The 13,442-nt window shown below is 41.8% G+C and overlaps 1 protein-coding gene across 1 annotated transcript in view; it reads left to right on the plus strand.

The window, feature by feature from the left end:
- GSTO2 (glutathione S-transferase omega 2) overlaps nucleotides 1–13,387 on the plus strand; it is an 87,856-nt gene extending 74,469 nt beyond the window's left edge. The window contains 2 exon segments of the mRNA XM_057505389.1: nucleotides 11,011–11,117; nucleotides 12,575–13,387. Coding sequence (XP_057361372.1) covers nucleotides 11,011–11,117; nucleotides 12,575–12,734 — 267 coding nt within the window. The 3' untranslated portion in view covers nucleotides 12,735–13,387.
- The last annotated feature ends 55 nt before the right edge of the window (nucleotides 13,388–13,442 follow it).

Below are 13,442 nucleotides of genomic sequence, written 5' to 3' on the forward strand. Positions count from 1 at the left end.
ACTGGATTCCAGAACCTTGGGCAAGCTTCTAGACCTCTCTCTGCTTGGTTTTCCACATTTATAGAGTGAAGGAGTGTTTTGAAAGGTGTATTTTCTGAGCCTCTAGGTTCTGCAAAGGAATGGCCCAGCAAGGGGAGGTCTGGTGGGTGGTTCAGATCCTGCTTCACCCAGAACAGCCCTGCTTTTAACATCTTGTTTAACATGACATCTAATAAGGTAGCTTCTGGGGAAGGAAATTTGAAAGCTCTTATACATAGAGCATTTTTAAGGTCTTTATTTTAAAGATTAGCCGAACTGATTCCATCATGCCTGGTTAACCTTCTTACAGATAAATGCTGGGCCAGGGAAAGGAGTTTTGAATTGAAACAGAACCCTCTGAATTCAAAGAAAATTGAAAACATATTTTGATCTGTTGCTCTCCTTCTCTACATTTGAATGATGGATGAACTCTGTAAATTGCAGATTGCTGCATAAATGTATAATGTGATGGTTCTTTTGTTGGGGCTCTTCCAGGGAAAGTGAACCCATATTTTTGTGCCATGCACTATGCTGCACGTGTTTGCATCCACCATCTCATTTAATCTTCCCAATAACCAGCTCAGGTAAATGGTACTGTGCCTACTTTACAGATGGGAGTAGCCTCTCTCTCTGCAGGCCCTGAGCTAGGTACTACATACCTAGGGATACAAAAAGTAAGCCAAGCTCTAGGAATACAAAAAGCTTGACTCTGGTCCTAGGACTGCAGAATGCAAAGACATTCACAGAGCTCAACGCCCCAAGTAGGGAGAGACAGACTCTTACACCCATTTAAAACTATGGTGTAGCAAGTACTCTGCTGCCCACATAGCTAAGAGAGGGACCTGGTGATTTGCTGGGTGCAGACTAAGGCCTCTGTTGACTTCTCCAGGATGAAGCAGAGGCACAGAGCAGAAAGACTGGTGTGTCCAGCAAACAATAAGCAGAGAGAGGTTAGTGACCAGGGAGTTATTGGTAACAGGTAAATGTAGAGGTGGACCAGAGTCTGGTGCTAAAGGACCTTTTCAACTGTGCCAAGGAAATTTGCGCTTTGTAAAACTTGATGGAGAGTAATGAGGAATTATTAAGCAGGGAATGGCGTGCTCCCTCTTGCTTTTTGAAATGTTCAGCCCAGCAACCTACTGTATAAAGGTTGGATGAGAGGGGGCAGTATGGGGGATGGTGGGGGATTTGGGGGACCACATCAAAGTGAATTGGAGAGGGGATTTGATTGGAAAGATTAACAGGGAGTGAAATGAGCAGGGTCTGCCAAGAGGTTAGCATTGTTGAGGATGGTTTCCAAGTTTCTGCTCAGGAAATGTGATGCTTTTCAGAGAGGTGGAGGGAGGATCCATTTTGTCCAGTGTGAGGTGCTGATTGGCTATTCATGTGGAAATACACTGAGGGAGGAAACCTGGGGGCTGTTCCAGACCTTCAGGAAGGTCCTACTGCCTAAGAGCTTGACTCTTTACAGACCACGCCCTTCTTCACACATGCAGCTTGGCAACAGCAAGCAGGAATATGTGTTTTTGTTGAAGTCACGGCTAAGTGGGGGAGGCAAAACCACTGAACAGGGCCACAGAATGCATCCATCAGTCATAAGAACAAGAACTGAGACTCAGTGTTTAACCTTTGTGACTGCTGTTTAACCAGAGATATCAGGAATATAACCAATGGTGTGGTGATAAATGTTTAACAACAGACTGAGTAAAAGGGGGGGAAAAGCCCTGATATATAGCATTCACTGATTTCTTGGTGTAAAGACTCCCACTGAAGGCTGGTGCTAACCTACCAATGTGATGTCTTTAAACTCAGAGTTGGGAAGATAACTCTGGAAAAACACTGAGGGAGTGAGAATGTGTGCCTTCGTTAACCAAGGCCTTCAGCTTCCAGAGGCCACAGGACCCTTTATAATTCTTGGCATTCACTAAATTCACCTGTGGCACTTGACTTTTCATTTCCATGCAAAGTTTCTCACATCACCAAATTTGATTACATGCCCCTTATGTGTAGCAGTTTATAAGAAATCAAGTTTGCATAAATGGTTCATATTATCACCCAGGAGGTTCTGTAGTTAAATATCTTCATGATTCAAAATTTTCCCTATAATCTTAATTTTCAATCTGTCCTTTCTCCTTCCCCAAAATAATACATTTTTGCCCAATTAGATTATACTGTCTTGGTTAAGTTTTGCTATTTTTCTTTAATAAGTTACTACTTTCAATAATAAAATTACTTATATATTGTTTAATTGTTTCTCCTTTGATGTCATCAGGACATGAATGAAAAAAAGGTTTATATCTGGCTAATTGTTCACAGAAAATAATTTTCAGTAGTAGAGCAGACTATTTACAAGCTAAATTAATGTAATTTTTATTTTTATATATAACAAAAATTTATTTCTCAGTTCTAGAGGCCTGGAAGTCCAAGATCAGGGTGTAGGCATGGTCACGTTCTGGCGAGAGTCCTCTTCCCAGTTCACAGCCTGTACCTTCTTCCTTACATGGTGGAAGGGGTAAGGGAGTCCTCTGGGGTCTTTCTCAAAATTTTATTTTGGTATCATGAATCTACAATTACATGAGGAACATTATGTTTACTAGACTCCCCCCATCACCAAGTTCCCCCCACATACCCCACTGCAGTCACTGTCCATCAGCGTAGTAAGATGTTGTAGAATCACTACCTGTCCTCTCCGTGCTGTACAGCCCTCCCCGTGCCTCCCCCACATTATGCATGCTAATCGTAATGCCCCCTTTCTCCCCCACCCACCCCTTATCCCTCCCTTCCCACCCATCCTCCCCGTTCCCTTTCCCTTTTATAACTGTTAGTCCATTCTTGAGTTCTGTGAGTCTGCTGCTGTTTTGCTCCTCCAGTTTTTCCTTTGTTCTTATACTCCACATATGAGTGAAATCATTTGGTACTTGTCTTTCTCCGCCAGGCTTATTTCACTGAGCATAATACCCTGTAGCTCCATCCATGTTGTTGCAAATTTTAGGATTTGTTTTCTTCTTATGGCTGAATAATATTCCATTGTGTATATGTATGCTAAATTAATTTTTTATCAACTACGTTTTTTCAACTAAATTCATTGTTACTAGCTATTTTCTATACCAGCTTTATTGGAATATAATTCAGATACTATAAAATTTACCCTTTTAAAGGGTCCAATTCACTGGTTTTTAATATGTTCATAGAATTGTGTAACCATCACTATCTTATTTCAGAACATTTCATCATCCTAAAAAGAAACCCTTAACAGTCATTCCCATTTCTTCCCAATCCTGCAGCCATGGGCAACCACTAATTTACTTTTTTGTGTCAATGGATTTACCTGTTCTGGTAACTGGAATCATACAATGTTATGGAATCAAAAATGCTAGCCTTTCATGAACTTCTTTTACTTAGCGTAGTGTTTTCAAGGGTCATCTTCTATTCCTTTTCATGGCTGAATAGTATTCCATTGAATAGATATGCCATTTTGTTTATCCATTCATTGGTGGATGGACACATGGGTTCCCACTTTTTGACTATTACCAATAATGCTGGTGTGAACATTTGTATACAAGTTTTTGGACATATGTTGCCAGTTCTTTTGGATTTGCTAGCTGCGTTAACTGTCTACCTACACGCTATATTTAGTTGAAACCACCATTCTTTCACATTAGGGAGCTGATTATTCTCTATTCATGTCGGCTAGTTGAGTGGTCTAAATGCTGTTGCTAGTTCGGTAACTTCATTTGTTGTTCAATTCCGACAGCTGCTTTCTAAATAAACGAATACTCTATTTCTTTCAATAACCTTCAGCTCTACCATCTACCATCATGTAAGTAACAGAATAAGAATGATTATTATTTAGAAATTAATTTTACTCTTCTCCCATTATAATGTAATACTTGTTCACTAGAGAGGATTTGGAAAATACAGAAAAATTTAGTAACTAACAGAAAAACATCCATAATCCCACTACTCAGAAATAACTACTGTTGTTATTTTAGACTTTCTGTTTGTTTTCTGTCCTTTTTTACAAAATATATTTTTGTATAGTTGAAATTATACTGTATGTAGAACTTGGTTACCATTGTGATGTAAGGATTTTCCCTGTATTTTTATAAACTCTATGAATGCTTATATATATACACACATATATATATGTATACATATAAGGGTGTTTATTAGAGCAACATTATTGTGATGTTATAAACCTTACTGTACATCAGACAGGGAATGGTTAAATTATATTCATCCTGTGGGATTCCAGAGAGCAGTTAAAAATGAATGACATAAACCTATGTGTACTGACCTAGAAATATTTAAGTGAATTACACAGTCTTACAGATGGTGTGAGCCCATTTTCATAGAAGAAAACAAGACTATGTATATGTACATATACATGTAAATAAATGCCTAGAAAAACGTCTAGAGAGGATCCACATCAAACTTCAAATAGTGGATCCTCCTGGGAAAGGAATTAGATTTGGGAAAGGAAAGGAAAGTGGTAAGGGCAGGGATGGGATGGGAGGGTCTTTGCCTTTTATGCTGCTTTCTGTGTTTGAATTTTTTAAAATAACGAGAGTGTATTTCTGTATTATATTTGTAATTTTTTAAAAATACAGAAAAAATCATTCTACATAACTTGCCATGTGTATAAACCATAGTTATTTATCCAGCACACTCATTAGGGGTGTTTAGATTATTCCCAGTCATTCACCACTGTGAATGGTGCGGCAGAGAATAACAGCTTCTTCGCATTAAAAAAGCACTTTCTTTATTTTAGAGTATGTCCATAAGCTAGACTTCCAGGAATGGAACTACCAGACCAGAGGGGATGAACACTTTGGAGGCCTCAGCTGTATGTTGCTAAATTGTTTCCCCAAAGACTTGGGCTGTTTGCCTTCCACCAGCAGTACATGAAAATGCTCTTTGCACTATCTCAGTGTTGGGAGATTTCATTTAAAAAGTTATTTCCCTGTTTTGGAGAGAAACATAGTTTCTCATTGTTGATTTTAATACATATTCCTTTGGTTGCTGTGCAATAGAAGATTTTCCTCGAAGTATACCATCTCTCTATGTTTATGAAAATGGCCTGTTATCCACCAGTCTGTCAAGGACTTAACTGCTTTTCCTTGTTGATTTGTAAAAGTTCCTTTTAAAGAAGTTCATATATATAAAGGATATTTGCCTGTTTTTTAAAGCACTTTTTTGAGTTCTCTTCTGTTTTTCCTTTAAGTTTGGTGTATCTGTGTATCTTTTTTTGTACATATAGAAATATAACATTTAAAAATACTGCCCTATAAAGTGTTCCTGTTGTGATTTCTTCCACAGCTTTTATGCGTGGCAAGTCCTCTCCCCCTTGGGAGATCTGATAAATACTCACTCACCAATCACTTTGAAGATATTTACCTTACCAAGCGTTGCCCTCCTAGCTTTCCCCCTACTGTCCTATAGGCACATTTTGACATGAGACTTATGGCCATTAAACGGATTTCATCATGGAGTTTTCAGGATGGTCCTTTAATCCTCAAATATTGACAAGTTGCGTTCGAATATTCATAGGGAACTCTGGGTTGTGATTGGTGAGCAGCAGGAGAGGTCTTGTGCCGCAGACCCTTCTTCTAAGACTTCTTAATAGAGAAGAAATGGATTTGTATGGTTTGTTATATATCCTTTTTTTGTTTTATATTAAATCGGTTCACCGTCGCTACCTCAAGCCTCAGCTATGGATCGGTGTAGCAGGGACCCGAAATTTGAAAACTTGAGAACCTCCCTTTATCTTTTATGAACTCCAAAGAGCCTCCCAGGGGAGCCGCGGCCGGTGAGCCTCACCACAGCTGGCCACAAGGGGGAGCCCCGTGCACTTCTTCCTTCTGCTGATGCTCTAGCGTGCATCTGCTTTCCGCCCCCAGGGGGAGCCCAAGAGATCCTCCCAGAGGATGAAGAGACCCTTCACCCAGGCTTTTCACGTCCAGGGGATAGAAATAGTGTCTCCTCCTCGTGCCAGATAGTCCCTCCCTCTTCTTTTGCATGCTAACTCCTTATCCCTTATCACATCCAAAAAAAGCAGGGGAAGGCTCTGTAGTCATTTTTCAGTGAACTGGAGAACAGAACATTTTAAAGATAGATTTTTCTAATAGTCCAGGACATCGAATAGCTTTTCCCACAATATCAATGCTTAAGCCTGAATGCAAGCTGTGTTAATACTTCTAGGAAACCTCAGGGCTAGAAGCTAGAGCCTCATTCCCCTCCCCTGCGGTGTGTGGCCTTGTGGGGGACGTCGGGGGCCTCTTCTCTAAGCTGTTTTGCCTTGCTTGTTGATACCAAGGACGATGGTCCTGAAAGTGGGGGATTCCACTGTGCGAGCAGCTATTTGACATTAAGAATGGCCATCATTACATGTGGCCAGTGGGTGACAGAAAGAACTCAAAATTGAGTTTAAAAATGATGCTGGGTATTAACCACTAAGTGGGTGGAGGTATAACAGCAGCTTCCTATTCCATTTTGATGATAAAACACTTGGTAAAGACAAGACTTTGGAAATTATGACTGTCGATTTATTTTACTTCTGACTGTCCTAAAATCTTTCAAGTAGCTAATAGGCTGTAAGCAAAGGCCCTAGTCTGAGAACACGGAGAACTACTTTAGTGAAATTGCCTGAAGGCCTTCCTATCAATGGAATAAAAGAGGAAGCAGAGAATTTGCTAAGCCCTTTTACCATTATTGTGTCTCACCTCCCTGTTAGGTGCTCTGGCAGAGCCCCTGATTGAGAGAAAGGGAGAAAAGCAGACAGAGTTCTCACGGGGAAGCTCAGAGCTGGACCAACCCTTGGCTGTAGAGCAGCAGAAGGGTTCAGAGTTTGCGGATTGTAAGCTTTTGTCTGATACTTAAATTTAAAGAACAAGCAAAGAATTCACAAGAGACTTCCGTGATTGAAGTCCTCATGCGTATGTATTTGAAGTTGAGTGACGCAAGGGCTGACACTACTCTGGTAATTAGGAGAATGGTGTTTTTGTCTTAGCTCTGGCACAACCAGAGCCCCTTTACGTCCCTGGGACCGAGTGTCCTGCTCCATAAAGTGAGTCTCTTGTGCTTCCATGAGAGAGACAGGGACCAGGTACCCAGCATGTTTTCCTCTCCACTTCAGCTGCCAGGAAGCTCAAGTCAAATTCAAAGCTGTATTTAAGGAATTCTGCAGGACCCTTGGCTTGATATCTTGATGTTATTTTTCTTCCTGGTTTTGACCTTCTGTTCTTCTGTTTTCCCTAATCTTAGCACTTTATTATTTTTCATATTTAATATTTTATTGTACACTTTCTTTTTTACACTGCACTTGTAATCCTTTTGTGTAGTGATCATGGTGTAAATCAATAGCAAATGGGAGGGCAGTCATGCTAGATGAGTTTTAGCCGCCCTCCCAGTACTGATGGCCTAGGATTCTAAGGGGATGAGTCAGTTCACAGGTCTGAAAGGTATCAGGTCTGCATCGCAGGGAGCTCTCCTACTGAGGGCCCTGAAGACTTTGATAAGCCTCTAAGGAGGTCTAACTAGGAAGTCCTCGTACATCCCTGGGATGTGTCTGTAAACACCCCAGTGCTTTGTGCTGGTTTATAGGAAGACAGCTTTCTTATTGGAGTTTTAGACTTGACCCGTGAGAAATCTGGTAGAGAAATGTCTGTCTGAGGCAGGGCTCCAATCTGCTGTATCAAGAACTTTAAGGAATTTTGATGTCATACTTGGATTTAAGAAAGTCCATGGGAATGTGAACATGTATCTTGAAAGTGGGGAGAGGCTGGCAGAAGATAAGTGATGCTTCATCCATTTCATCCATATGCTACTCTTGACTTTATTGTACCAAGTAGACCCTGTTAGGGCTTGAATTACTTTATGAGTACTTATATAAAAGTTGCTCATACCCATAAACATCACATAAACTTAAAGACATTCTCCTACACTGAGTAAATGAAAAGCTTTAAAAACAGATACTAAACATAAATTACTAAGCAGCTGTTTATTTTCAAAATACCTCATCACTTTCCCTAAGGACCCATCCTGGGTTCCCTTAAATGCCCATATATGACTTGTTTTGATTCCCAAGAGGACCTCTGCTCTGTAAAGCAGAAGAGTTATATAGATGTTCCAGAGTTGATCCGTTGATTAGATACGGTTCTGATTTGTGCCGTGAAGGCCAATCATAAGCTGGAAGTATATATTTCAAAGCCAGTGATAAAAGTTTGAGTAATTACTATCTATTCCTGAACATCAAGAAGGTTTGGGGCTTTCTGGAATCCATAAAAACTGAACAATTCATTCCTTTACCCTTGTAGGTAAGATTTTATTTATACATGACTTAAAATAGCCTTTGGTTTGAATTTTCGTTAGCCAGATTCTGCTGTTTTAGTACCATCCTATTAGTTTCTTCAAACAAAGTGATGCCATAGTCATTTTTTCAGAAGTCCAGGACACTAGTCGGGGGGGTTCACCTATGCCATACTGGGGTATAATGAAGTCTTAGACCTTAGGACAACAAGATTTGCTTTCTTTTCCTCAGAGAAGGGTGGTGGGTGGGGGACACCATTGATCTTTCTGTCAGGGATGGATTTGCTTCTGCAGACTTGCTTTCTCGGATCTCCATGCCTTCTCCTCATGAGAGCTCACATTCATTCATGCGTGGCTATGCCACTCCTCACCATAACCTCTGAGGTTGGCACTAACACTGCCACCACTTCACAGATGAGAAAATTGAGGGTTGGTGGAGGAAGCGGGTAAGTTGCCCTGGGTTCCATGTTGAATGGAGCCCAGCATGGGGCCGGGTCTGCGGGCTCCAGAGCTCACCTTCTTAACTGCAATCCTACACTGCATGATACAGTGCACAAGCTGGTCACGCCTGAGTGATAAAGATAGGAACATAGAAACCTAGATAAAGGGATTGTGCTGCTCTAATCTCAGCCAGTCATGTAGGAATCTAGATCTATAGCTATAGGGGAGTCCTTAGTTGATTATGAGCTATATGGGATAAAGAGAGTCCTTTGCTTGATTTAACTAAGTAATTGGCACCATACTTTTCTCTTTGGGAAGGTCTGGCCCAACCATAACTTCTGCTAAGGAGTTTTTCTTTTAAAATTTTCAGTCTTTGGCTATCTGTAAATGTATCTGTTTTCCTTTTATTTATTTTATATTTTTTAATTTTTTAATATTTCTTATTAAGGTATGATTGATATACACTCTTATGAAGGTTTCACATGAAAAGGCCCCACCCATACCCTAATGCTGTCACTGTCCATCAGTACAGCAAGATGCCACAGATCCACTATGTGCCTTCTCTGTGCTACACTGTTCTCCCCGTGATCCCCCACACCATGTGTACTAAACATAATACCCCTCAATCCCTTTCTCCCTCCCTCCCCATCTGCCCTCCTACATACCCTCGCCTTTGGTAACCACTAGTCCATTCTTGGAGTCTCTGAGTCTGCTCCTAGTTTGTTCCTTCAGTTTTGCTTCATTGTTTTACTCTGCTAATGAGGAAAATCATTTGGCATTTGTCTTTCTCCACCTGGCTTATTTCACTGAGCATAATGTCCCCCAGCTCCATCCATGTTGGTACGAATGGTAGGATTTGTTTCTTTCTTATGACCAAATAGTATTCCATTGTGTATATGTACCACCTCTTCTTTATCCATTCATCTACTGATGAACACTTGGATTGCTTCTATATCTTGGCTATTGTAAAAAGTACTGCGATAAACATAGGGCTGCATATGTCTTTTTGAATCTGCTAAGTTTTTTTCTTTGGGTAAATTCCAAGGAGTGGAACTCCTGGGTCAAATGGTATTTCTGTATTTAGTGTTTTGGGGAACCTCCATATTGCTTTCCACAATGGTTGAACTAGTTTACATTCCCACCAGCAGTGTAGGAGGTTTCCCCTTTCTCCGCATCCTCGCCAGCATTTGTTGTTCTTAGTCTTTTCGATGCTGGCCGTTCTAACTGGTATAAGGTGATATCTCATTGTGGTTTTAATTTGCATTTCCCTGATGATTAGTGATGTGGAACATCTTTTCTTGTGCCTGTTGGCCATCTGAATTTCTTCTTCGGAAAACTGTCTCTTCATATCCTCTACCCATTTGTTAATCAGGTTATTTGCTTTTTGGGTGTTGAGGCGTGTAAGTTCTTTATATATTTTGGATGTAAACCCCTTGTCGGATATGTCATTTACAAATATATTCTTCCATACTGTAGGATGCCTTATTGTTCTGTTGATGGTGTACTTTGCTGTACAGAAACGTATCTGTTTTCTTTACAGTCCTTCTATTGGTGTTGATTTGTCCTGTTTGGGAATGAGAAATTTGTTCTAATGCAAAAAAGTTGATGACGTTGAGTGGCCACCAAGTGTGAAGTTCAAAGAGCTCAAATAAAAGAAGAAAATATGATAGACAGTGTTGGAATTTGAGGGAGCCCATTAAATAGCACTGCTCTTTCCTGCTTTAGTTTGAATTAGTTGAGAACTCAGGCAAAAGAAGGAGCATGTGGAGACTGTGGTATCCCCTTTATTCCAGAGGAAGTGGATCCTGGAGAAGGGGGATCACAGTTGCAACAGGTGGGCTTCCTTATGTGGCCTCCATCCTCCCAGTGATGGGCAGTGCTGGGCTGAGGCAGGACATCCCCCCTGCAGGGACTGAGCTCCTCCATGGAAAGCTTAGCACGTGGAGGAAACTCTTCTAGACTAAGAGCGAGGGGCTGCAGTCTCTTCCAGATTCTCTGATCCAGTGAGCCACAACTTCGCTCCAGTATGGAAAGGAGAGAGGTGCTGGGTGTGGCATGGAGGAGGACCCCCCCAAAATGTGGAGGAGACCTCAGGAAAAGGGAAGAAACATGCAACTAACAAATCAGAAGGAGACTGAAAGCCTTAGCTCCCTCTTTGGGCTTAATTCAATATTTTTATTTTGCACTTATAAATATGTCAGCAGGTAGGTAAATTAACTGCTTTTGTTTTGTTTGAACTTTTAGATTCTTAGCTATCAGAACACCATCTTCTTTGGTGTAGACTGCATATCCATGATTGATTATCTCTTTTGGCCCTGGTTTGAACGACTGGATGTAAATGGAATAGCTGAGTAAGACATTTAACTGTGTGGTCATGACCTCCTTGGGGGGCACTTGGTACCAGTGGTTGTCTCTGTTCCATTTCTCTTCCTTTAGACATGTTTCACGATGAAGGTGAAACACAGTCAGGTTCAAAACTATGTGTTTCCTTGTTCAGAATGCTTCTGTGCTTTTTTTTCACTAACTGCAGACCCAAATTTTACCCATATTCCTGCTGATCAGACCCTGTATCCCAAAGGCTTCCCCAGTGCCTCAGAGCCCTCTCTCCTCTCCAGCTCTCCCAGTACAGGCTGGTGCTGGGGGCAGATGGAAAGTCTTGATCATGGGGTTTTGGTGGCTTGTCTGCAGCTGCCTCGGTGGCCCCTGACCTTGTCCTGATGAGTCATCTAGCAGACACTGTGCACCTTACTCATGCCTTATTTCCCTGAGGAATCTTCCCCAGATGGGAATACCCTTTAAAAAGTAAACCATTAAAAAAATAATACATGCTTGATGTTAAAACATACAACCAAAATGGCTGGCCACATTTCCAGCCATGCAAGTGCAGAGATGTTTTGAGTAGAAAACATTGCCTGGCAGACTTGGGAAGCCTGTGTAGGGTCCCTGAGCAGAACTGGGGCTTTGTTCCCTCGGTGCTCAGAGAAGCTGGGCTTGTGCCAGAACCTGCTGTCATCTCGGCCAGTCAAGTGCAAGTGCCAGACAATTCTGGAGTGTGAGGATCTGGGCCTGCCGAGGCAGGGCTGCATGTGTACGTGCACAGGGCACAGGCCTGAGGCCCTGCTGGAGTCCTCTCCTGAACTTCCCACTTCAGCCGTCTCTGAGGAAAGGTCACATGTAACACTTGGATATTTGAACTATGCCTCAACATAAACATTACAAAAACCTGTCTCAGGTGGGGCCAGTGTCGAGCCACAGACTAGCCACTCTCACCTCTGCTCCTGGGCTCCCCTCACCAGTGGATCTATCTTGAGCATGTCACTTTTCATATCCTACACCTAAATTTCTTGATCCATTTTGGGAAGGACCTTGTCAGCTCCATTATTTCGAGTTTTAATGATTGTCATATTCATTTTTAAAACGTGTCTTGCGAAACAACCTATTTTTTTCAAACACCCTAGAGGACAATCTAAGAGTGACAGAAGAATGTTTCTTGCAGGAGGTTGTCTTGTTGGTAAAACAGTGAAGCGTAGACACCTTATTTCCCCAGAGCAATCGGTTCATGAGCATTTTAACTGTATTATTAAAAGCAGCCACTTCTATGGTTCAAAGGCACACACAAAAGCTACTCCAAAAGTAAGATTTTCCTTTAGTAAATGATCAATGCTCAGTTGATAATAAAGTAACTAAGATAACTTTATTGCTTCAATAAGCCCATTTTGTGTGTCTTGTAAGTCTAAAGAGCCACCCATGCTGCCTTTCCTGATGCCTTCCCTTTCAGGCAAGCTAATGCTTCTTTCCTGTCCTGCAGCTGCGTGAACCACACCCCTGCTCTGAGGCTCTGGATAGCAGCCATGAAGCAGGACCCTGCAGTGTGTGCTCTTCTCATGGATAAGAGCATTTTCCTAGGCTTCTTGAATCTCTATTTTAAGAACTATCCTGATGCCTTTGACTATGGGCTAAGTTGCTGAGCCCCACGGTCCACCCCTTCACTATCCAGAATTCCCAAGCACATCATGATTCTGCCTTAGAAATTGCTTTGGTGGGTCAGTCCATCTCTGTTCACTTTCTTTGAGGTCCCCAATAAACATGGACACAGAAAGTATATTCTTTCTGAGAATCATTTTTATGACTCCTCTAGCCTATAGCTTCCCGTGGTTCTCGAGATATCCCTAGTACCCAGTCCTAATGTCCAGGTGCATTGTGGGAGCCTGTTACCGCCCAGCTCTGTGGCCTTTGGCCCAGTTTGACCTCCATTATTGCTCCTGATGCTGGTTTGGGCTTCAAGGCTTACCTATCACTGATGTTTGTCATTATAGATTAGCATCTTCCACATTTTCCCTGGTAAGAGGAAGAAGAAAACACTCCAAGTCCGAATACCCTCTGTCTGGCAGAGAAAAGCTGCAGTCCGCACGGGCATGAATGAGTATCATTTTTGTTCTCAGTTTGGCTGTGAGCCTGGGAGACACTGAGGGGCCCATGACTGAAAGAATTCCAAAGCAGGAAATGAAACACCCGCTCCTCCCTGGACTAACTACGCCCGCATTTCACTGGTTCTGTCAAGGCTCAGGAGGGCTCATAAAAAGCACCACAGCCCACATCCTGCCTTTAAAAACCATACACCCCCAAAACCAGTCAGAGACAAAGGTCACTCTGTTGCATTTGCATCACACACTCTT

This window comes from Manis pentadactyla, chromosome 8 (genome assembly GCF_030020395.1).
Source record: "Manis pentadactyla isolate mManPen7 chromosome 8, mManPen7.hap1, whole genome shotgun sequence".
NCBI classification, from domain to species: domain Eukaryota; kingdom Metazoa; phylum Chordata; class Mammalia; order Pholidota; family Manidae; genus Manis; species Manis pentadactyla.